General features: G+C 34.9%; 1 protein-coding gene across 8 annotated transcripts in view; it reads right to left on the minus strand.

Moving 5' to 3' along the window:
* LOC127841264 (zinc finger protein 492-like) overlaps positions 1–25,910 on the minus strand; it is a 219,297-nt gene that overhangs the window by 179,015 nt on the left and 14,372 nt on the right. For 5 of the 8 annotated variants that reach the window (XR_008030831.1, XR_008030830.1, XR_008030832.1 and 2 more), the window contains exons 1-3: positions 15,881–16,005; positions 1,394–2,275; positions 404–544 (exon numbers count right to left, since the gene is read on the minus strand). The exons of 1 other annotated variant lie outside the window; for it this stretch is intronic. Coding sequence is in view for 4 of the 7 variants with exons in the window: in XM_052369944.1 (XP_052225904.1) it covers positions 404–544; positions 1,394–2,132 (880 nt within the window). In the remaining 3 variants the exon portion in view is untranslated. Of the gene's footprint in view, positions 1–403; positions 545–1,393; positions 2,276–2,485; positions 2,544–15,880; positions 16,006–25,910 lie in introns of those variants that run through there. 2 more of the 8 variants (XM_052369943.1, XM_052369942.1) reach the window with 2 other exon arrangements.

The raw sequence follows: 25,910 nt of genomic DNA on the forward strand, positions 1-25,910 counted from the left end.
AAAATGATTATCTGTAGGAATATAGTCTGTTTGTTGATTTTTGTGTGTAAACTATATGAGCGTCATTTTATGTATGAGTTATGAAATTTATATAAAAATGTGAATTGTTCACATTTGTTTGTTGTTATACGTTATACTAGTAAATGTGTCATCTGGTCGTACGCATAGGTACCATAATACAAGCTGTATTTTTAATTTATATCGTTGTGTCTGTTGTTTATTTAGGAGACGTATAATGTATAAGGAAAGTTAGTTTTTCGACACTCTTGTTTAAGTCACAAGTAGCCAAAATAATAATTTATACTTGCGTGTGACTCTTTTTTAAATTTATGATTCATGAATTTGAGTTACCCCCCCCCTTAATATATTGAATCTAAAAATATGATAAATAAATCTACACTACCTCTTGCTGAAGGACTCATTGGCTTGACCACGCCACTGGATGAATCTTCACATAAAAATCTCTTTGGTCTCACAAGAGTTGAATGACTGCTCTCACTTTTTCTTTTTTCTCTTTCAAAGAATATCTCTGCAAAGTAATCATCTGAAGATTCAACATTCAAATGATAATAAATTACTGCTGCAGTCGTCTCTGTCAAATATTGAATGCATCCCAACAGAAGGACATAAAAAATGAAGAAACGATGCATGTGTGTGATCTGTCATCTTGGATCAGATTGTCCAGTCTGCACAAAAAGTGTTATTTGTTAAACAATTGTATCTAATATAGAAATGTTCAGCTGGTACAACAGTTTCACACTCAAACCCAGGGCTTTTTTTCCAATCATTAAACCCTTTCCTTCTCAGAAGCAAAGTGAAAATGGCTATGTTCAAACAGCATCTCATTAGAACAAATGTTTTGACGAAGTTTCATGAATGTTGGACAATTAATGTGACTTCTAGCGTGTTTAATTACCACGTTTTATTATAGCCATTTAAAAAAAAATGCCCCGACACCTGGCGGCCATGTTGTTCAACAGACCAGAACCATTTTCGAACTCATCCAAGATATCATAAGAACACATATTATGACAAAGTTTCATGAAGGTTGGACAATACATGTGACCTTTAGAGTGTTTACAAGGTTTTACTTTAGCCATATAACTTAGGAAAATTCAGCGCTCCCTGGTTGCCCTGGTTTTTCAACCAATCGGAACCATTTTCGTACTTATCCAAAATATCATTGGGAAAAATAGCCTGACCAAGTTTCATGAAGATCAGACAATAAATGTGGCCTCTAGAGGCAAATGTTCAATATTTCGCAAATGGCTCAAATGGCGAACGACAGCACGAGCCCTGTGAGCCAAAAGTTTAGGACGCAAGACAGACAAAACGCGATCACAAAAGCTTACTATGAGCACGTTGTGCTCAGGTGAGCTAAAAATAAAAATACCTGAGTCATCTTTTTCGGAGTACGAATGTCTATGAACATCAAGGTTTGAGCAAAGTTCCTTTTGTATTGTCTCTCCGCCCCCAGTTGGTCTAGCACAATTTTGGTCAACATTTGAAAGCTCATTCTCTTCACTTGTAAGAAATACAGAATTTAGGTAGGCCAGTTGAGCTTGATCCTCGATTGCGTTTGAATGATCACATAAAACATTTGGATCATTTTCTGTTCTATTTTTATTGTCCTTATCTGTATTTATATACTGTTTAGCTATACCACCTACAGAATTGAGGTCATTTGTTGTTATATAACACCGGTCTGTATTTGGATTTAGAAACTGTGTTGTTGTCCCACATACAAAATGGAGCTCATCTTGTGCTGTATATGCGTTTGAATTGGCAATCGTGTTTCTGTTCACACATACAGAATTGGTGACATCTTGTTGCATAATTTCATATTGTGTCTGTTCTGATTTAACACATTCGGAGGTGAAGCAATCTTGTTTGGTGTTAATTTGATCCGTCTGTAAACATCCTGTTTGTTCATTTACTAAATTGAGGCAATCTTGTTTGTTGCAATCTGATTGTCTCTCTTCCCATAAAACTTGTTCTGATTTGGCACACACAGAATACAAATCAGCAGCCGTATTATACCATTCATCAGTCTCGATTTTGACGCAAACAGAGTTTAAGTCACCTTGTTTTTGGTCTGAATTTATGGTCACCACACTTACCTTAGAAGACATAGTGTTTACGCTAGTTTAGGTTGTGGAATCTAAGTCCTTTATAATCGCACTGTCCCTTTCCATGTCACGTTCCGTGTATTGCTTTCTGTCTTTCGTTTTCTTATTTTAAACTTTTTGGAGGACCTCTCTATGTACGCGTCATTCTGGAAATAATATACAGATAACACAGGTTCATTTATAGGCAATTTCATGAGATAGATATGGGCACAACACTTATAAATGTGTTAAGGTATTGCCAATTGCTATACACTTACAATAATAACGTTAAGTGGTCTTACAAACTTATCTTGATCTATTTTTTATTTCATTTTATGTATGAACAAGACTATTGCCAAGCAATAAAAGTCCCCTACCGGTGAAACACCACCATTTTCAGCAATAATATTTCGCTGCATTGGTTCAAAAAGGTACCACGTGACATTGAAATAAGAAGGCACATCAGTAGTGCGTTCAGTTACAGCGAACGTTCGCTATAGTTCGCGAACGGTCGCGAACGTTCGCTACTGAACGCTCGGTTCGCCGCGAACGTTCGCGAACCGAAGCGAACCCTCTTGGGAGGTAGTTCGCTATAGTTCGCTAGCGAAACCAAGATGGCGGACAAATAAATATGTTGTATTTGTTCAGTGTAACTTCGATATTGTTTCCTTTTTTTGTAGTACAAAAATGAATTGAACAATAAACAAAGTGTATATGAGGTTTTGGGGATTCCGATAATGACGCCACGTTTGCGCATCCTCAAATTTTGGCCGTCAACACTGCGGCCATTCTGCTTTTGTTTGCGTTTGATGATCCGCATCGTGATAAGATTTCAATCATATTCGCGACCCTTTTTAAGAACAACAAAACACTCAGAAATTGAAATTCTTTCAGATTAAATAGAATCCAATGAATGAACACAAATAAGGACGAAAACAAACAACAAATTGATTGATTTTATGTAATCAACATAAAGAAACTATTTGAACCTATATGTCCGTAAAAACTTACCTTGTTGCAGATTAACTAAATCCTCTTGATACATGTAAATGTTTTTATTTAATTGTTCACACCAATTTTGACACTCCTTATTTCAGCATGTTTAACCACCCATTGTTTAATTGCCCCTTCATCACAAACCGATTATCTCGATATGATCGGATACTGTCCAGACAATTACTAAGAAAACAGGGTGTCATAAACCCAGGGACCTATATTTGTATGACTCAGTATGGGGTCATTAACCACATGTGTCTGGTCATTAAACACAATTGATGATACCTCTGTGTCATCTCTTGGCATATTAAGCCAAACACTTAACAGTTGCTTTAATAAAACATTTGAACATATTTAAAAAATAGGCGTACATTTGTCCGAAATGGATTAACAGGAACTATTAAGTATGTATATTAACCAGTTTAAACATAACACTTAAGTGTTTTATAATGAAATACATTTAAAATATTGTAGAAATTTACTGCTACACAATTATCGTATTTAACGGGTACCTGCAAATGTAAACTCCGATGTAATAACGTGTAAAGATCGTGCGTTTTTGCAGTGTTCGAAACATCATCGTGAAAACAAGCAATCGCGTTTGATCATAATACGGATATAAAATACTTGGGTAAAATAAATGTATAGATTAAGGTATAATAAAATGCCAGATTTGTATCCCTCATTATCACTACAAAAGAGTTTTCAATATAGATGTGCATTCAAAGACAGTTCAATTCGCAAAATATGAAGGTGTTTTTTTTCCATTTGAATGCTAAAATTTATTAATATTTTCATTAAATGTAAACGAAACGAAAATTCATTCAATGTAAAAGAAAATTACAACTACATTTGAAGATTGTAATGTATTGCGCTATTTTAGGGCTTTGTTTTATAACTGATTCAATGCACCTCTTACACTAAATTTCGATCGCTAATGAAAAATAACACTATCGCATCCACACCACTTATAATTATAATCAAATTATTATAGGTTTTTTATTTTTGAAATATCTGTTAGATAAGTACTTTCTGTGTTATTAGCGATTTCCGCCATCAACATCGCAATCAATTTTCTGGGAGCCGCCATCTTGAAACGTTCGCGCCGAACTTATCGTTCAATAAGACCGAATCGCAAACGAACCATCATTGGCGAACGTTCGCTGTAACTGAACGCACTACAGGGGTTCCGCTGTCGATCGCCATTGGCGCCAAATGGCGCTAAATTTTTAAATGTGGCTCCAATTTTTTAAAAGTGGCGAATTTAAAAAAATCGGTAAAATCCTATCCGAAAATGTACTGCGAGTCGAAAGCACGCGACCGAGCATTAGCGGCCAGCTTCTGTCAGTTGTATTTATAGATTTACGACGATGTAAGCGACCTACAGTGCATGGTGCATTAGAAATCACCGAAGCGTGTAAGTGTTACAAACGGTGTTTTTACTGCTATTGTCAAGTTTTATGGGGGTTATTATCGGATTAACGGCTCCTTTATGATATTGAGCAATAAGTTAAGTAACACGGGGACAAACTGTCACGACGATCAATAATTATAACGATTATTAGGGCCGCTATTTCTTTGTTAAAATCAAAACCATGGGGCTGGCAAAAGCATTTAATTTCTCCACATCAACAAATAAAAACTTGTTTCAACAGGTATTTGTGAGCATTTCTGTTTAATAGATTCATTATTGTAATGTTCTGGGAAGGATATAAATTGTTTAAGATAACAACAATTTTTGAATTAAATATAAAACATTCACTCGATGTACTATATTTCGGATATGTTAAATTCGGACATTTAAAGATAGGGACATTTATGTGTTGGTTTGATGTTGATACATGTAGTTAGTAAAAATATGTTTTATGCTATTTCAGGCAACTAGAATGGATGGTGGCAATTATCTGGGCCTTTCTGTCAGGAAAAAGGCGTGAACAACAGTCATTTAATTGAACCTGGAAATCATCCACCACTAACAGAAAACTTGTTAACAACAGAAGCTGATGTATATCATGTCCAAATGACCAAATATAACTGTTAAACACTTTGAAGTGAGATGCTTTATTTTCTGATTCCCTTTCAAATGATGAACATTGGTGTGATTTTATGTTTAAATAATTAATTTCGAAACATTTATGCAGCATACTGTTTAATACATTGATGTTAACATTATTATATAATTTTGGTTATCTGTGTTGTTTATCAAGTTGAACTTTTTTTTATTTATATACAAATAAAGCTTATTAAGACTTATGAAGGTATGACTTATGAAGGTACTTATTGTTTTATTTATGAAATAACATACTTTTTAAAGTGATAATATAGTTAATGACATTTATGTAGCAAGGTTTCTTAAAATGTTCTTATTAATAAGGTGGAATAACCGCCAGTATTCACGCCGCGAAAAAGTGGCGACAACATGGTATCTTTTTGACCTTTTTGCACCAATAGGGTGATTTGTAGTTAATTTGTTGCCAAAGCAACCAGAATTCTTTACATAGGAACAAAATGAAACTAGAGCTTTGTCACAGACGTGACGAATACCCCCACATTCCGCATTGACACAGAATATTTTGCATGTTGTCTTCACAAAAAACAACGGACACCATGCTTAATGCTTAAAACGCACTAAGTGACCCCGTGACCTAGTTTTCCCATGTTCGAACTTGACCTACACATCATCTAGATACAACTTCTGACCAAGTTTGGTGAAGCTCTGATGAAAACTACTTGAATTAGAGAGCGGACACTTAATACGGACCGACCGACCGACAGACAAGCTCACTCCTATATACCCCCTAAACTTCGTTTGTGGGGGTATAATAACGTGCATAATCACCATATTGCCATCTATCCATGTTTCAAGTTTCATGAAAAAATATGAAGAACTTTTTAATTTAACGCATGATCCACCTTTTTCAGCAATATTTCTAGTCTATTTGTTGCCATAGCAACCAGGAATCTTGACGTAGGAACATAATGAAATGACGTGCATAATCTCCATATCGTCATCTGTCCATGTTTCAAGTTTAATGAAAAATATGAAGAACTTTTAAAGCTATCGCAGGATCCAGATAAGTGTGACAGACTAACAGACAGAGCGCAAACCATAAGTCCCCTCCAGTTTCACCGGTAGGGGACTAAAACAATATTGTATACTAAATAATCTATCATCTGCTATTTTAAAAGTTCAGACTAAACTAGACCTTGTCACAATATTATAGAAACTAATACATTTTCATGACAAGCAGTAAGTAATAACAATAACAAAGTGAACTCGTAGGCAAGGTTATAAATAAGAATTGTTTTAATAAGGAGATCGACTTGTATTTAACTCATTCCATACTATAGCCTTATCTTTAGGCAAACTCTATCATTCAGAAATAGCCTTATTTACCCCTCAATAATCGGTGCCCTCATCAGATCTGAATGCCTGACAGATTATTATCTGTTTATTGATAGTTTCGTGAAATACATATGTAAGATATTATGTTTTCAGGAAGTGTATTGCTATTTTGTTTACTGATTACATGACACATGTTTGACATTGTATTATCTAACACAAATTTAAAAGTGAATATGGTAACATATGATAATTTCCAAATCTGGCAGAACTTCTAAATCAAAACAAAATAATGAATTATTTTCAACCAACAGGCATCATATTTGAACTCTTCCAAGATATTACTGGGATGAATCTTCTGACCAAGTTTCATGAAGATCGGACAATAAATGTGGTCTCTAGAGTGTTCACAAGGTTTTACTATAGCCATAATTATATAGCCATATAAAGAAAAATGCCCCGCCTCTTGACAGCCATGTTTTTCAAGCAAAAAAACCCATTTTCAAACTCATCTAAGATATCATTGAGGCCAATCTTCTGACCAAATTTCATGAAGATTGGACAATAAATGTTGCCTCTAGAGTGCTAACAAGGCAAATTGATGCCGCACAACGCACGACGGACAAAAGGTGATCACTGTCACAAAAGCTCATCATGAGCACATTGTGCTCAGGTAAGCTAAAAATAAAACAAAATTAATTATTTAAAGACATAAAAATAAGATCATGTTTACAATAAAAACACACATAAATAGATAGTAAGCACTGAAATGTTTAAATGGCAGGTAATGTATGGAAAAAAACAGCCAAAATCTGAGAACATCTTAATATGCTTATATAAGTACTTGGAAAACATTAAATAGAATACAAATAACTATCCATGAAATAAACAAAAAAAAACATGAGTTACTATTAGTGACAGGCATTACTTCAAATATATTTTTATTTTCATCTTATTTTAACACGCTTTGAAATGGTAAATTAAGCAAAATCAATTTCCAAACTTAGAAAGTATTTGTTACAAGAATTTTTTAAAGTTGGAAAACATACAGCAAATAAATAGCTCATTTTTACAAGGGCCACATTGGCCCTGAATCGCTCACCTGAACAAATTTAATAGCCTTAGGCCCAATGGTAATTGACAAGAAACAAATTTTCTTGAACAAATTTTTAGGGGAGCCTTTAAGGATCATCCTTGTAAAAAAAATTGAAAATCCGACGAGCCCTTTCTGACAAGAAGATTTTTTAAGGTATTGACCATATATGGGCATGGCGGCCAGCTTGGTTATGTGACCAATTTTTTTTTTAACAATATTTTTTTTCGTGACGTAGGAATGCTCCACATGAAATTTGGTTGAAATTGGCTCAATGGTTTAGGAGAATATGATCTGCTCAGGTACGCTAAAAACTTAAACATTGAGATAAAAGGAATTTTTGCTTGTTTTGAAGAGATTCCTCCTTTTTCTCAAAATTGACAAGATATCATCGACTAAACAGGCAACCCATGTTTGCATAAGGATAAATCCTTTTACCAATCAACATATTTTGGACTGAACAATTTCTCAATTTCCCACAATGATTCAACCCTACCAGAGCCATTTCCTAAGCAATAATCACCTCCCATTTTAAAGGAAAAATAATTTCTCATCAACAAAACTACAGCATTAATTGATTTCTGGTAGTTAACCCTTTTCCAAATTGAAAGAGGTTGCAGACGACAAATTAAATTATAATGGAATAAGAAGAAACTGATTTAATAGGGTAGGAAGCATTGTGATGAAAGGAGAAAATGCTAATTTCAGCAATTTCTCCTTTTATTTCAATGATTTCCACAGTCACAAACATTTGCAGAAAGAATTAACTGTTCTGGGTTAAGGGTTTATGTGGTCTGCAGCAAAGCCATCAGAAGAGAATCGTGTCAGAGAAACCTGGCCTGTAGCCAGCAAATCCTTTACTCTAATAGCACTATTAATTGGAAAAAAGAGTACACTATAATTATTTCTAAATCTGCCATCTCAAGGAGATAATTCTGGACTTAATGGTATGATGTTGCTCATTTTCGACAGGGCTCGAGTTTTCATTGATATGAAGACACTGTGCAAGTTTGGAAAGAATTGGATGAAAAATTTGGACTTTATTGCATAAACACCATTTTCTCAATTCAAGGGGAGGTAATTCTGTACTTCATGGACCAATAATGCTCATTTTTTGTAGGGTTCGTGTCCTCATTGATATAAAGACACTGTGCAAATTTGGAAAGGATCGGACAAAAAATGTGGAAGATTTTTGAAAGTTTTCACAAAATAGGCAAAAACGAATAAACATGCAAAGTTCAACGAGCTCCTGCGGCCATGTTTTTTGACGAATCAAATTTCTTTGAACAACTTTTTCAGGGGAGCCTTCAAAGGTCATCCCTGTGATATTTTTTGAAAATCTGATGAGCGGTTTCTGACAAGAAGATTTTTTAAGGTTTTTACCATATATGGTCATGGCGGCCATCTTGGTTATGTGATCAAATTTTTTTTAACAATTCTTTTGTCCCATGACCTAGGGATGCTCCACATGAAATTTAGTTGAAATTGGCTCAATGGTTTAGTAGAAGAAGATCGGACAAAAATGTGGAAGATTTTTGAAAGTTTTCACAAAATAGGCAAAAACGAATAAACATGCAAAGTTCAACGAGCTCCTGCGGCCATGTTTTTTGACGAATCAAATTTCTTTGAACAACTTTTTCAGGGGTGCCTTCAAAGGTCATCCCTGTGAAATTTTTTGAAAATCTGATGAGTGGTTTCTGACAAGAAGATTTTTTAAGGTTTTTACCATATATGGTCATGGCGGCCATCTTGGTTATGTGATCATTTTTTTTTTTAACAATTCTTTTGTCCCATGACCTAGGGATGCTCCACATGAAATTTAGTTGAAATTGGCTCAATGGTTTAGTAGAAGAAGATCGGACAAAAATGTGGAAGATTTTTGAAAGTTTTCACAAAATAGGCAAAAACGAATAAACATGCAAAGTTCAACGAGCTCCTGCGGCCATGTTTTTTGACGAATCAAATTTCTTTGAACAACTTTTTCAGGGGTGCCTTCAAAGGTCATCCCTGTGAAATTTTTTGAAAATCTGATGAGTGGTTTCTGACAAGAAGATTTTTTAAGGTTTTTACCATATATGGTCATGGCGGCCATCTTGGTTATGTGATCATTTTTTTTTTAACAATTCTTTTGTCCCATGACCTAGGGATGCTCCACATGAAATTTAGTTGAAATTGGCTCAATGGTTTAGTAGAAGAAGATGTTTACAAATTGTTTACAGACAGACAGACAGACAGACGGACGGACGCCGGACGGTAAGTGATCACAATAGCTCACCCCGAGCTATCGCTCAGGTGAGCTAAAAAACCAACTTGACCAGACGTGTTTTTAAGTCAATAGGCATTCTGAGCTACATCTAAGTTGTTGTATATTTATGTCATTAGGAATTCACACTGTCGATAATTGGAAGGCAAGCATATAATGAGTCACTTGGAACTATACCGTAGATTATTTGGACACATATACGACGCTATGAACTCCACTGTAGATTATTTGGACACATTATAAACAACGCTAGGAACTCCACTGTAGATTATTTGGACGCATATATACGACAATAGGGCTGAATGGGTTAAAGAAGGTCTCAGGTAATCAATACTGGGTACTGTGTAGCATATTCCTGAATGATTTAAATAAAAGAATACTACCCTCTACAAACATTTTAATATTCATTTTTACATGGTTTTGGAAACTATGTTAATATCCATCGGAGGATTTTGTGTGACGTCACAAGAGGGGTTATCTGTTACTAAAAATAGATTGGCCGTCAACACTCTCGATCGCGGCCATTTACATTGTATAAGAGTAAAGGTCGTCGGAAGACTAAATACTGACAATTTCAAACAAACAAAATATAAATACACGTATTCTTTCTTAAAGTAAGACGTAAAGAAATTATATTTTAAAAATAAATAAAACATACACCGTAATAATTTGATTATAATTATAAGTGGTGTGAATGCAAAAGTGTTATTTATCATCAGCGAGGTGCATTCAATCAGTTAGAAAACAAAGCCCTTAAAAAGTGACAAACATTTCAATCTTTTAATGTTGTTTTAATTTTCTTTAACATTGAATACATTTTCGTTTCGTTAACATTGAGTAAAAATATTAATAAACTTAATAAGTATTCAAATGAAAAAAATGAATATTTTGAAAATTGAACTGGCATGTACATGTATATTGAAAACTCTTTACTAGTGTTAATGAGCGGTACAAATCTAGCATTTTAATTTATGTATGCCAAGAGATGATATGAAGGTATCATAAATAGTGTTAAATGACCAGACACATGTAGTATATGCAGGGTATAGGTCCCCGGGTTTATGACACCCTGTTTTCATAGTTATTGTCTTGACAGTATTCAATCATATCGAGATAATCGGTTGGTGATGAACAAAGGGGCAATTAAACACTGGGATAAAAATGCTGAAACAAAGACTGTCAAAATTGGTGTGGACAATAAAATAACAAGAGAGCCTGAAAGGCACAAAGTTGCTCACCTGAGATAACAAGATATTATTGGGACAAATCTTCTGACCAAGTTTCAAGAAGATCGGAAAATAAATGCGGCCTCTAGAGTGTTAACAAGGTTTTACTATAGCCATATAAGGAAAAGTGCCCCGCCCCCTGGCAGCCATGTTTTTCAACCAACCGGCATCATTTTTGAACTCATCCTACTCCAAGATATTATCGGGATGAATCTTCTGACCATATTTCATGTAGATCAGACAGTAAATGTGGCCTCTAGAGTGTTAACAAGATTTCACTATAGCCATATAAGGAAAAATGCCCCGCCTCCTTGGAAGCCTTTTTTTCAAGCAAACATAATTATTTTCGAACAAGTCCAAGAAATCATTGAAACCAATCTTCTGATAAAATTTCATGAAGATTGGACAATTAATGTGGCCTCTAGAGTGTTAACAAGGTTTTACTATAGCCATATAAGGAAAAATGCCCCGCCCCTGGTGACCATGTTTTTAAAGCAACCAAAACCATTTTCGAACTCATTCAAGATATCATTGGGACAAATCTTCTGACCAAGTTTCATGATGATCGGAAAATAAATGTGACCTCTAGAGTGTTAACACTGTTTTACTATAGCCACATAAGGAAAATAGCCCCGCCCCCGTGGTGGCCATGTTTTTCAACCAACCGGCATCATTTTTGAACTCGTCCAAGATATCATTGGGATGAATCTTCTGACCGAGTTTCATGAAGATCGGACTATAAATGTGGCCTCTAGAGTGTTAACAAGATTTTACTATAGACTTATATAGCCATATAAGGAAAAATGCCCCGCCCCTTGGCGGCCATGTTTTTCAAGCAAAAGTAACCATTTTCGAACTCATCAGATATCATTAAGACAAATCTTCTGACCATATTTCATCAAGATTGGAAAAAAAATCCGGATTGTAAGAGATTAATCCCCCAAAATATTCATCCCTAAGCAACCCCTTATTTGCAGAACAAAATCCCTAACCCCACTGTAGCCATATAAGGAAAAATGCCCCACCCCGTGGCAGCCATGTTTTTCAAGCAAACATTACCATTTTCAAAGTCATTCAAGATATCAGTGAGATCAATCATCTGACCAAATTTCATGAAGATTGGACAATAAATGTGGCCTCTAGAGAGTTAACAAGTCAAATGTTGACGCCGCACAACGCATGACGGACAAAAGGCAGGGTTGGCACCAATCGACCGCCCCCGGTTTAAACTGGCGGTTTTTACCGGTTAAAACCGCCCCGGTCAATACTCCCAAAGTGGTCATTACTGGTCAATACTGGTCGATTGAACCTTACCCCCAATTTTGATTAATATTCCATGCTTAATTAAACAATATTGATAATATAAATTAAACAGACATGTTGCCAATAATGTTATAAGCTATTAAAACCCACTATTTTATACCTTTTCATGCAATTTGTAGGCCAATCTCTCAAAATTTTGAAAATGAGTCAAGTTGGTAAATTGGATTTTGCTGGTCGATTGGATTTTTTTTTTCAATTCTAACGAATTATGAATGCTCAGAAAATTCTGTGCTTGATTCAACAAGAACCTGTGTATTAGTTGTTCCTCATGCCCCACTGTCTCCACAGTCTTTCACAGTCTTCAAACCTATACAGGTTAGGGCGCCCAAAACTGATAATAGGGCCTTACATGGCACCTTTGACACAACCCTTACTTGTCATGTATTCTCGCCTGGATTTCTTTAACAAAATAGTGAAAAAATATTTTGTTTTACCATTGATAAAAAAAAAAAACTTAATAAGAAATAATTATTAAAAGAAAGAAATAATTGAAAAGAAGAGTCTAGAGTAGACCAACAATTGGTTAACATTATTTGTTGCCAAAATCAAGAACTTTGATTGCTTATTCATTTGAAGACCAATTGAACTTTAAAATAAGAAAACCCTCTTAATATAGAAAGTAGACAAGTTAGAAGTAACTATTAAATTAATAACATTAATAGCAAGTTATCTCATTTTGTTTGAGTGAAATGAAATAGCCTAAGGGCAGATTTGCTTCATTGTCACTATCAGAGACATACCAGTGCATGCATTTTATTACCAATTAAGGCTTAGGGTTTAGATCATTTATGACCCTAGAAACCACAAGAGTTCTGTTTGCCCATCAGCTTATCAAATAGATATATCAATAGATCAGTGAAATACTATGATAACTACAATAGTAATAATACTTCAGTAACAGATGTGATACATTGAGATAAAGATATTGCCTTAGTTCTTTTGTATTTGAGACCGTTTCCATAAATAATAAAGAAGTATTTTTTCCAGCTTTAAAGCTTTTTTTTACAATAGATAACTCAAAAAAAGTTTATCAATTACAGTTTAATGATTGATTTAATATAGAATAGCTTAAATTCTTCCTTTGTCATGTTTAAATGCTACAATTTTCAATCGACCAGTATTGACCAATAATGACCAGTAATGACCGGTTTTAACCAGGTATTGACCGCCGGCCCGGTCAATACTCAATTGACCGGTCAATATGCCAACCCTGACAAAAGGCGATCACAAAAGCTCACCATGAGCACGTTGTGCCCAGGTGAACGTGCTCAGGTGAGCTAAAAACAATTACATTTATCAAGAGGATTTAATAATTCTGTAACAAGGTAAGTTTTTACAGACATATCTATAGGCTCAAATCAGTTTGTGTTGATTAAATCAAATAAATCTATTTGTTGTTTGTTTTCGTCCTTATTAATTTCGTGTTCGTTCATTGAAATCAATTCATTCTGAAAGAATTTCAATTTCTGAGTATTTTGTTGTTCTTAAAAAGGGTCGCGAATATATTTCAAGTAGAGATTATTGTGGTAACCTTATCACGATGCGGTTCATCAAATACATACAATAGCAAAATGGCCGCAGTGTTGACGGCCAAAATTTAAGCATGCGCAAATGTGACGTCATTATCGAAATCCCCTTAACCTCCTATTGTAAAATATGTTCCTTGTTGTAACTTTATTATGTACATCAGAGTGCAAAAGCGAAGATAAATTATGTTAATGAACATTTGTAAGAGTCCCAATAACAAAACTTAAGGGTAGATTTGTTTCTTGCAATCAACTATTTTGTTTTGCTTAATTGTGCTAACACAAAGGAAACTTGTCCAAATAACAAATAGCGGTCATGATCAAGATTTCAAGTGCATAAATTAGTTAGTTAACAATAACCATACATTTTCCTTGTAACCATAGCATATAATTATTAAAAGATTTGTTAATAACTTTTAATTAATATATACAATTAAAAAGGTTACTATAAAAATACCACATGTTTTAAAATTTGATGCAGCAACCTTATTTTCTCATCAAAGGAAGCATTACATTTTTCTTGTCTTTATTCACTTTAAGCCATACTTAAATGCTGGTTTACTTGCAATCAAATGTCATAATTTCAGTGTCATAATTGTGAGGACTGAGATCCCTAAATTACTGCCAAATTTGGTATGACATTATGGCTATAATGATGAAGCAGTTTCCTTGTGTCTTCATAAAATTAAGACCCCCCACTACCCGTACATGTTTTCACAATTTGGTAACCATATCGTACAACATTATGTTTGTAGTCAATTGTTAAAGTTATACGTCTAAATTGCATTATTTTCATTCGCAACATCAGAGACGTAGTTGTTATCGGGTGATGGTCGTTCCGTCCCACTACCAGTTCGAGCCACTGATATTTGTGTAGGGAGGGATTGGTCGTTTCGTCCCACTGATAAGATATAGCCAGGATGGTGTGAATAATAGCCTGGATGGTGTGAATAATACCGAATAATAATAATCTTTAATTTGCCGCGTGGATTGTACAAACTGTGTAATGAACACTGTTGCGCCGTGAGGCAGATATGACGATCCGCCTAGTGTCTGAGCACGCCCTGACACGCGTGCATCGGAAGAAATACCAAGAAGCCCATGGGAAACTCTTCCTCATATGGGAGCAGTATGAGGACCATGAGACAACAACTACCCAGCTTCTGCGGGCATTTAGTCGCATTGCCAGTCTGGGACCTGATACATCCCATGACCAGGTTCACGACGAAGACGAGCTCTGAAGAAAAACAACTGAAAAAAACGTGTTGTGTATAAGAGGCTCTGTTTTATTGTTTGTATATATTATTGCTATGTGTATAAAAGGCTGTTTTTATTGCTTGTGAATATGTATTTATTTGTGTAATTTTTTTCTAAGACATCTTGTAAAATCTGATTTAAAAGAACGTGTAGTGTACTGAATTTGCTAAGAGGCTGTTTTATTGTGTGTATATATGTGTACAAAATGTGAAATATATCTTGTGGCGTGATGTTTTATTTTATTTATGTATTCCATATCAATATTGTTAATGTACTATATATAATATATATATATATATGACAACTTTAAAATAAATCTTTGACTGAAATATATTTAATTAAATTTTTCATATTTAAATTCAATCTTCAATTATGAAAAATCGCATGCTGAATACATTTAACCTGAATAAATAATCTTGAAATTAAACAATGTTGTTTTTACATGGCCCAGAGGTGACCATCACAGGTGCAAAATTTCCCGTTTTCATTCACACCTATATAGATACGGTATTATTCACACCTACCCGGCTATATAATTCACACCTACCCGGCTATATATTATCAGTGGGACGAAACGCTACCCCCATTTCAACAGTAATATCAGTGGCTCGATCTGGTAGTGGGACGAAACGACCATAATTCGTTGTTATCTACGTCTCTGCGTTATTTGCAAAGAGTGTTTAGTGTTTATATATTAAATTCTTATTGAATTATTTATTGAGAATACACCAGAAATGACCCGTACCTATATGTAGGCAGTAGTACCACTATTAAACAGTAAGAATTTCAAATTGCAAGCCGCCTTTCGAATTGATGAACAAATTAATTGCCAATTTTGGAAATGTTTACATTCAACCGGAAGCAGTATTTCTACATGGGTAAATACGTTCACCTTTCAAAACGGTAGCAACACGCTGTCTGGTTCCCGCGGTAAAAGTAAGATGAAATATATACATATTTTAGTTTTCAGCGAATTAAACGTAAAAGCATCAGCTGCTACAAAATATCAGTAAATGAATGTGAATTGACATATATTTTCTTCTACCAACATTTAACACAATTGTTCGAACATGAATATATAATAATATGATTATAGGCGCTACCTAATTTGCGGGCAACAGCTTAAATATGTCTATTTTAGTTTGCATATTGATTAGAAATAAAAGCCTGCACATTTTAGTGGAACAAAACATTTAAACGTAACTCTGCAACCCCAAAAATAATTAGTTTAAGACAAATGAACCAAAAACAATTTTTAAGATTTAGGCAATAGATATAGCAATCACTTGTCTTGTTTTAAAACGTTTTAATATCAAGTTTTATGGTTGTTCACTTTTTAAATAAACAATATTTGAAATTTCAATCGTAACAATCTCTTGAAAAGAGGAAAGTAACTGGGTTTGAAGAAAAAATAAATGCTCAAATATCAGGATAAATGTTATTATAAATTATTGGGCATCTTTAAATCACTTCAATAGCAACATATATTTCATATATCTTTACATGAGTCCATTTACAGAAGTGTGACATCCATGCTTGCATCTAGACCCTGCGAGAAACGAATAACTTAATGACATTTTTTCACAAACATGCATATGCGAAGTTGTTGTCCACCGAAAAAGAAAATAATTTCTAAATAGTGTTTTTCCCAGTAGGGCAAATGAGCATGGTGAAGAAAATTCAAAAAGCGCATATTTTAACGCGCAGTTAAGCCAAAAAGGGCAAACCGTTCCGTCACGTGAAAACCTGTTTTTTTCGAGGAATATTTAAACACATACATGTATAAAAAACACACTAAAGTGTAAGTGATCTATTTAATTTACATGTATTTAATTAATATTAATATGTTGCCTTGCAATATAATCCATTTCATTTCCATGCTCTTTCAGTACAGCATGACAAACGTAATAAAGCAATATATGCACACGAATCTGATTATACACAGATTCACTAACATATCAATGAAACCATGTTTGTCTTATCCCATTTTGTAACGATAATCTTGTCAAATGTTTTAACCTCGCGATTAAACTAAATGCCAATTTGGTAACAGTGTAACACTCGTTTCCGTGACATACATCCAGTGTGTAGGAGTGCGTTTCACTAAGCTAAATAATTTCCGTAAATATTTGCGTACGCAAATCTTGTTCTCAAAAACGCATTTTACTAAACAGCGTACATTAACGCAGTGCGTAAATTCTGTCGTAAATTTACGCCAGATATGTACTTCGCGTAAATCAGAAAAATTGGCATAACGCCAATCTGTCATGGTTCCGTTGCTGAAGCGTTAGCAGTACGCGAAATTCGTCCTCGAATATTCCGAGCACGAATCGACCCCTTAAGTTATCTAATGCCTCAGTCAAAAATTATCCGGCGGTTTTCCGCTCATCGTGCTGGCGCCGGCCGATGATCGATCGCACATCGGGTCATTTTGTAGCATCGGGCGGCGTTCGGATTAATTTTTTATATCACAGTTTGTTTTACCCGACATCGGGCCCGGGAAGAAATCGAGTTGAGATCGAAAGAAGATCGGACGAGCAACGAACGGTTATCGCCCGGTGTGCGCCCGACATCGGATTCATTGTACGTGTATCATAACGAGCATCGTCCGGCGTCCGTCGGGCATCGTGCGGAGGCCCTCCTGCAATCAGACGGTCGCCGGCCGATGTATATGCCTTTGGAAAATACCTTTATTTTTGCCGATACACGTTCAATGAATCCGATGTCGGGCGATCGCCGGGCAATAACCGTGCGTTGATCGTCCGATCTTGTTTTGATCTCAACTCGATTCCTTCCCAGGCCCGACGTCGGGTAAAATTTTTAGTGAGACTTAAAATTAATCCGGACGCCGCCCGATGCTACAAATTGGCCTGTTTTCCGTGCGATCATCGGCCGGTCGCCAGCACGATGAACGGAAAAATACGTTGGACGCTGATGGGACGGTGATCGGTGTCTATTTGCGACTGAGGTATAAGCGAAAAAAGAAATTGTTGAAAGGTATCGTCTGTCGCCGGAGGGTATTATAAAGGAGGTTTTGGCGTGACGTCACAAGCGGGGTTTTTCGTTACTAAAAATAGATTGGCCGTCACACCTCTCGATTGCGGGCATTTACATATTAGCAGAGTAAAGGTCGTCGGTTGACTAAATACTGACAATTTCACAAAGCAAAAATATAAATACCCGTTTTCTTTCTTAAAGTAAGACGTTAATAAATGATATTTCAATAATTATAAAACAGATATCAATTTGATTATAATTATAAGTGGTGTGGACGCGATAGTGTTATTTTTTATCAGCGATTGAAATTTAGTGTAAGAGGTGCATTAAATCAGTTATAAAACAAAACCCTAAAAAAGCGCAATACATTACAATCTTGAAATATAGTTTTTATTTTAATTTACATTTTCGTTTCGTTTACATTGAATAAAAACGTAAATGAATTTGAACAAAAAAATAAAAAAACGTACATCCGGGACCTGCATATTTTGTAAAGTGAACTGTCTTTGCATGTTCATGAATTTTGAAAATTCTTTACTAGTGATAATGATCGTTACAAATCTAGCATTTTATTATACCATAAATCTTTACATTTAATTTAAGTTACGCAAGTATTTTATATCCCTATTATGATCAAACGTGATTGCTTGTTTTCATGATGATGTTTCAAAACTGCAGTATACAGAATTGTATTGATACGCAGATTTTTGAGTTGCGAATATATGTTCACTAAAAAATGCAATTTCAGTCTAGCAAAAATTCATCACACGTTATACTTTTACCACCAGCACCAGTTATAAGCTCCAAAAATGAAAAATATACACACGATAAAGAATAAATACATGTTTTCACATTTAACACTGAAGCTTAAATTTAGCAATGACACTACATGCTTAAATTGTATCAGTTTTATTTCAAAAAGGGGCTTCAGAAAAATTGATCGATCATCAGTTACTAAAAATTTTATATCTAAATTATTGTCTGAATTTTCTTTATTTTCTTGAATTTTTGTGTTGATATGATTGATCTGAGGCTTTGCATGTTCAACCACTTACGCGTCCATTCTATAACGCTTTACCAGGCTTTTCGTTTGTCCGAACCGGTGAGGGAAACGGACAGATCACCCTCGAGCACGTCAAACTTGTTTTCATACTCGGAAACGAGCGTTTCAAACTCGTTTTTTGACCAATTCGTTTTCTTTTTCTTCGTTTTCACGTCCATGGTAACGATTGTTTACAGCGAGTATATACGATCTTGTCAAATACTTATTAATTAATATAAAATGTGTAAAAAACTTATTAACCATATATTTTTATATAAATTAAAATAAAAGTTAAGAAGAACATATGTCGGAAAATGCTAAATAAACCAGATATTTAATTCTGAAATCGAAAAAGGCTGTACAGACGAATTCGCCAGCATTTATATCATGCATGTACGATGTGAATCTAAATTTAGTTTCACAGATCATTTTAATTTCTTGCAACGATATCTATTCATACGACACACGAACACTAACTAAACAGACGAATGCTTCGGTTATTGTAGGAAAATATATACGAAATACATTCGTCACAATCGGCTCGGGGCGCTAATTTGTCTTTGCTGCATGTTATGAAATTCGTCTTCAATGTATAATTTTTATTGCCTATTTTGTGTTATTGTGACCTGACCTTTGTAAGTGTCCAATAAAATTCAAATAAAATTTCCCGCGGCTGATACGAATGAATACACTTCATTTATTCCATTGGCTGATTTGAGTATACCACCAGAACATTGGAAACATATCCGCGTCTTTGTAACACTGTTTTACTGCATGAAACAATTTTATCTCTAATGAAAAGGCTTAATATATAGAACAGTTTTACACTCAATTCTCGACATCAACGCAGTTTGCGCGTGCACCTTTTATTTTCAGAGGATTGCTAGCGCCAGTATCAGGGTCAAATCGCGGCCAGTGAAATAATCGTTATATAATATAGACGCTATCGCGTGAACTAGGTGAAGTGTTTGGGTTATCTGGAAGACTTGTGGTCAGCAGAAATAAATCACGTTCTCGGGTTAACCTTCTTAAAGGGTCAATCTCAGCATGTTATCTCATTAACAGCTACAGACCATTATTGTATTGCTGATAAGCGCTGAAGTCTATCTGACTCAAGAATCTGGCATATACCCTGGACTGTGGAATTTTCTTTAGACCAGAAATATGTTAAATGAAAATATTCAGCGATATAATTATGTTATGTACATACTAGATTCTTAATGTGTTTTCAACAATACAATGATAAATATTATTTTTGATTAATTTAACAATAATTATTCCACCATATTGACTAATGTATTAATAATGAGCGCGATGATTCTCGATACTGTTAATAATCGAATCAAATAGCAATGACCGACAAACCACTATAACAGGTTTGTTCGAAGAACGCGCCGATAAATACGGATACTTTGCGTGTGGCCGGTTGACTCATGTTTTAATTTCACTTCCATTCTTCTTTTGGTTTTCTGTTTTGTATCTATAGGTTTATGGCCAGCAATATGTAATAATGTAAAATAAGCCGCGAAAACTCCGCGTAACTACCCGAACTGCGTGTGATGCAGCTAAGAACTGCAAAGAAAAAGACATTCGCTATCCTTGATCTCATTCATTGAACTATCAACGCCGTATATCTTTTTTAAAGATATTTCTTCTTAGCCCTATTTGCGCTTTGGCCCCGGTCAATTTCCTGAATTTAAGGTGTATGGCCTAAAACAAATAGTTTTGTGACTCCAGAAGCTGAAATGTAAGTATAAATGGTCAATATTCTAGCAATTTCACTTGTTTTCAGTAATTGTAAACTAAATGACCCGGATTTTAGTCAACATTCTGCACATGCTCATTGAGAAGTAAACACATGTACTTCCTGCTTGAAGCAGTAGGCATTTGACATTTTTAAACGGTGGGTTTAAATAAGTTAGCAGTGCAAAAAAGTTTAACGGTAATGGCCCATTTTGTTTGGCTCAGTTTAAAAGCATTTGCTGTGATAGTGCAAAGCATGTTGTCGACTGAGTGCGTATTCTTACCCGGAAAGATAAATGTGATTGCCGGGTTTATCTTTTACGTGCAAGTTCCGAGACCCCCGAAAAGGTCTATTTTATCCCAGATATCAATTTAAAGAGCATTTTCTGCATTGTTTTGTGCTTTATTTTCAAGCTGTTGATTATCTGCACTGAATATTGTTTGAATCTTTTTTCAGGTTGTGACTGAAGGCCTTGTTTTGAGGGTGTTTTGCAGACCAGTGGTTGTCGGCCTGGGGATTTTCAAGAAAAACTGTAGACTTCCCCCTAATAATACCGGTACAAAATTGGACCAGCTATTTTAAAAAAATATATCGCGATATTGTTCGAGGTTCAGAGGAAGTAATCTGCGTACCATTTTCGGGTTATTTTCCCGAACTTGTTGACAGCTGACAGTTACGAATAAAAGCTCGTTCTAGTCTAATAAGATTCAGTATAATATGCAACTTGAATACTACATGAAACGTAATATCGTCGCGTTACTTAAAAGTGGAAATTCTTGATTTAAGAGCATGTGAATCTTTGTTTTTGATCTTGTTATCAACGGAATGATAGAGAGATAAAAAAATAATCTGGGAAACGCCGCGCGCGAACCATAACATTATAACGTCAAGTCACGAACAGCGCTACCGATTGGCTTCGCGTTATCCAATTAAAATCGCCGATACATGAGCCTATACCTGTTGTATATTATAGTCAACGGAGTCAACGTTTACATTTAACGAGGAACCAGTTAAGGGTAAAACTGCTTTATGAGAGAGAATGGTAAAGGCGTCACGAGTTCTGACAAGTAAACAGTAGGGTGTCGTTATTGAAATACCGCGAGAATACTGCGAGAACACAGATGCCGACTATAATGTTTAAAACAAATATTATTTTTGAACAAGCGTTTGTGACTTGTCAGGATAACAATATGATATCGAAAAGATCAACGCAAATAAATTCGAAAGAAATCGGAGATTCAGGCAGTACATTTTAGACGGGTTATGTTTAGGAAAATTGTGTTTGGTATAGACTGTCACTTTGTGCAGTGAACCAGTCTATGGCTTATACCCAATGAAGGCCGGGTGAGAGGAAACAAACGGAGGCAAAACATGGAACAAGATGAGTGTTCAGGGGAGATAAATAGCATCTCGAAAATATATGTCGCGTGGATATTTTATTTTAGATTCATCCCCTATGCCTATTGTTTTGTCTAAATTTCCATATGTATGAATCGGTCAACGCCCGCTACATGGGTTCTTGTCCGTATTACGGTATTTTAACATTATGCAAACGAGGACTTGACAACTTTCATAGGTTATTATTAGCACACACCAGAAATTGGTTGTGTAAATATACGCAAGTTTTAACATTATGCAAACGAGGACTTGACAACTTTCTTAGGTCATTATTAGCACACACCAGAAATTGGTTGTGTAAATATACGCAAGTAAAGAATATTAATATGTTTAAACAGAAGCAACAAAATAATAGAATAAAATGTCGCAATCATAATGGAAACAGTGTCCGCCTAGCGGCGCTAATCCTTAAACGTGCCCCAGGAAAGAATTGTCCAACAGACCCAACATCTCTCGAATTTGAGGTGCGTTTTGCTCAGAATTGCATTAAGTTAATTTGTACCAATATTCTCGATATATGTATTTATTTATCTTCAAATGTAACAAACGATATTGTTTGCTACCGCCGAACAGCTAACAAGACTCCAGCAGCCCCAAAACACTTTCCACATCGAACGCAAGCCGTTTTATCAACTGCTGTAAGAACACGCCTTAATGCGACATGAAGATCCATTGAACTATGATATCTCAAGAGTAAGGCATACCTTGTCGCCGTTTTTCGCCACATTTGAGGTATTTGGCGAGAATACACACTCGTCCAAAACTATGTTATGGACTTTGATGTAGATTTGTTTTACCCTTTTTAGTAGCAGCGTTAGTAGCGTTATTCAATATGTTGATATGTGTTAGCCTTTTCAATTATGTAGAAGCGTGATTTGCGTTATTAAATGGGTAATTATGTAAAAGGAACATGTAACATTTTAATGCCACCGTTAAATTTAATATTTCAGCACTATGGAAGGCGCTAAAGGAGCTTTACCCAGCATTCCAGATGAAAGGATGTGCCTTTTATTGGAACCAACATGTTCTCAGGCTGATTTACGAAATGGTCCTTAAAGCGACTTTCGAGAGGCATGATGCCGTCCTACGTTGAGGAAGTTAATGGCTATTTAATTTCTGCCCGGAATACAGATACATGTATATATAACTGATTAGTATTTAGTTTTTAAGGGTGGTACCGTTGGTTGAACAAGTGGGCAGCTGGCAAGTGCTACTCCCATTTGCTGGTACATTTACCTCCCAGTGCAGATCCAGGTTTGTTGGGAGTGATCCAGACGGATCCGACGACAAACGTACGTCTAGATGGACGAGTGACTCGACGAGTTGTGGAAAACATACGACGAGAGAGATCTGACCACCGAAGAAAAGATCGGAGATCTATGCCTATGCTTTCGCGTATAAAATCATCACTTGTCAAGTTTTGTCTTTTGGTACACAGACGACACATTATATCCGAGCAATATAACTCATATGTTAGACATGTTTAAAGTTAACATATTCATGAAATCATGAGTTAACAGATCAGTTTACAATCAATGAGTGTATTTAATTTATTTGTATTGTGTTCTGTTGTTTTTCAGTTTGATTATGACTCTATTATATATATTTGCTAGTAACATTGTTTTAAATTTATTATAAATGTAATACACGTGTGAAATTTGAATTGAAATGAAATAACCATTTTTAAATTTCAACACAACGATTGTATGATGTTCAGAACATGATATTATATTGTGGTGTGTAAACTGGTCACCAAATATATCTATATGTGGCAATATTGCATTGTATTTTTAAGACGTGCTTATTCGTTATTATGATGAAGAAAAAATAGATAAAAACATATGCAAACGGCATTATAAAATATACCGAAAGTTTTTTTTATTTCATTGCCGCCTGTAACATTCATAGTCCACTTTTCGAAGACACCATACCTGAAGCAAATGACAAAAGAAACAATTAACAAAATGGAATCAACAATAACAACAAAAACATTATTCTGTAATACACAATATCTCATAGCTATAAACAGTTTACACATATGTATTCAAATTAAATGAGGCCGAAAAGACATCTATCTTGCCTTTCATTTAAAGATAATTACTTAATGGCGAATAATTGTTTATTTTAATGTCATTAAATGAATTTACTAACACAGCTATAGACTATTTGGAATAGTGACTGTGCTAAATAATTGTACAAATAAGCAAAAAAATGTGCCTGCCCTTAAGTTACAACCAGGGACCACTAGAACGGATAGATAACGTGCTACTATTCCAAAACGCAGGCTTTGAATTTGAATGCTCGTTTGTCCATAAAACACTTGTGTGCTTAATTATAAATGCAAATGTAAAGCATTACACATGCTTTTAAAGCAATTTTTCCGATTTCGATTGATGACTATCAATAAAAGAACACATATTTTTAACATTTGTCTTAGTCGGGAGTGTTATTTTGCTTGTTTGAATGTATTGCATATAGTTGCTTTTGAATCCATGACGTATCTTTTAAAATTGTCATTAACTCATGTTAAAAAGTCCCTTTAAATATATATGACAACATGTATGTAATCAAAGGTAAAAGCATAAGTATACATATAAACATTATGCAAGTGTAATTCGCCGTGAATGAGTCAAGTGTGTAATTCAAGTTTTTGTGGTTCTTTCGCGCATTAGGCTGGATTATGTGAGAAACCTGGGTGCGTCTCAACACTCCTACCTTATTTTTTTAGTAAACTCAGCAAAGTTGGAAAGAATGTTAAATTACAATTGCGATGAATGGGTTGGCAGCTGGAGCATGTATATTTGATATATGTACGTTTTTGGTAACTTTTTACAAACAAGTATGCAATGGTGATCATAATTATTTGACTGAGGGTAAGTACATATCATGAGGCCCCAAGAAAGTGATTGTTGCTTTGTTAAATTTTTTTGTTGCCGAATTCAAAAGTATTTCATTCATATCATGGTCTGATAGGATAGCAAAATCAACACTTTTTTCCTGGATTGGCTGGTTTACCAGTTCAACGGTACATAAGTATTTATGAATGTGAATTGTATTATATGCGCACTAATAAATGTGCCTTTTATTATATGCACACAATGACGCTCAAATTAAACATTAAATAAAACGCACAGTTGCAAACCCCAATACTTTATTGGAGATTATAAAAGGTAACTTACGCAATATAACAAGAAATACCGCCTCATATAAATACAAAAACACGTTTAGTCGAAGAAAAACACAACATGATCTCGACACATTCGATAGACAATAACATTACATAAATACCATCGACAAAACCATTATTGAAAGTGAAATCATTCAAAGCAAGTGTAAGGAGACATTGACCATAAACATCTTGATGGAATACTCCAAAGAGCGAGAGTAAAAAACGTAGAACACAATTAAAACAAAACTATAAAAATATTTTGCAAACCTTGAAAAAGGTAAATATGAACAATGCAGTTATCTACTTGTCGTAAATAACATTTAAGTAACCAACAGAACACTTATTATTGAAGAGCAATGCTTATGTTATGAAAATCCCTAATCCTATACACGGAAGCGAGTTCAAACTAACCAACATTTAAGTAC

This window comes from Dreissena polymorpha, chromosome 8 (assembly GCF_020536995.1).
Source record: "Dreissena polymorpha isolate Duluth1 chromosome 8, UMN_Dpol_1.0, whole genome shotgun sequence".
Taxonomy (NCBI): Eukaryota; Metazoa; Mollusca; class Bivalvia; order Myida; family Dreissenidae; genus Dreissena; species Dreissena polymorpha.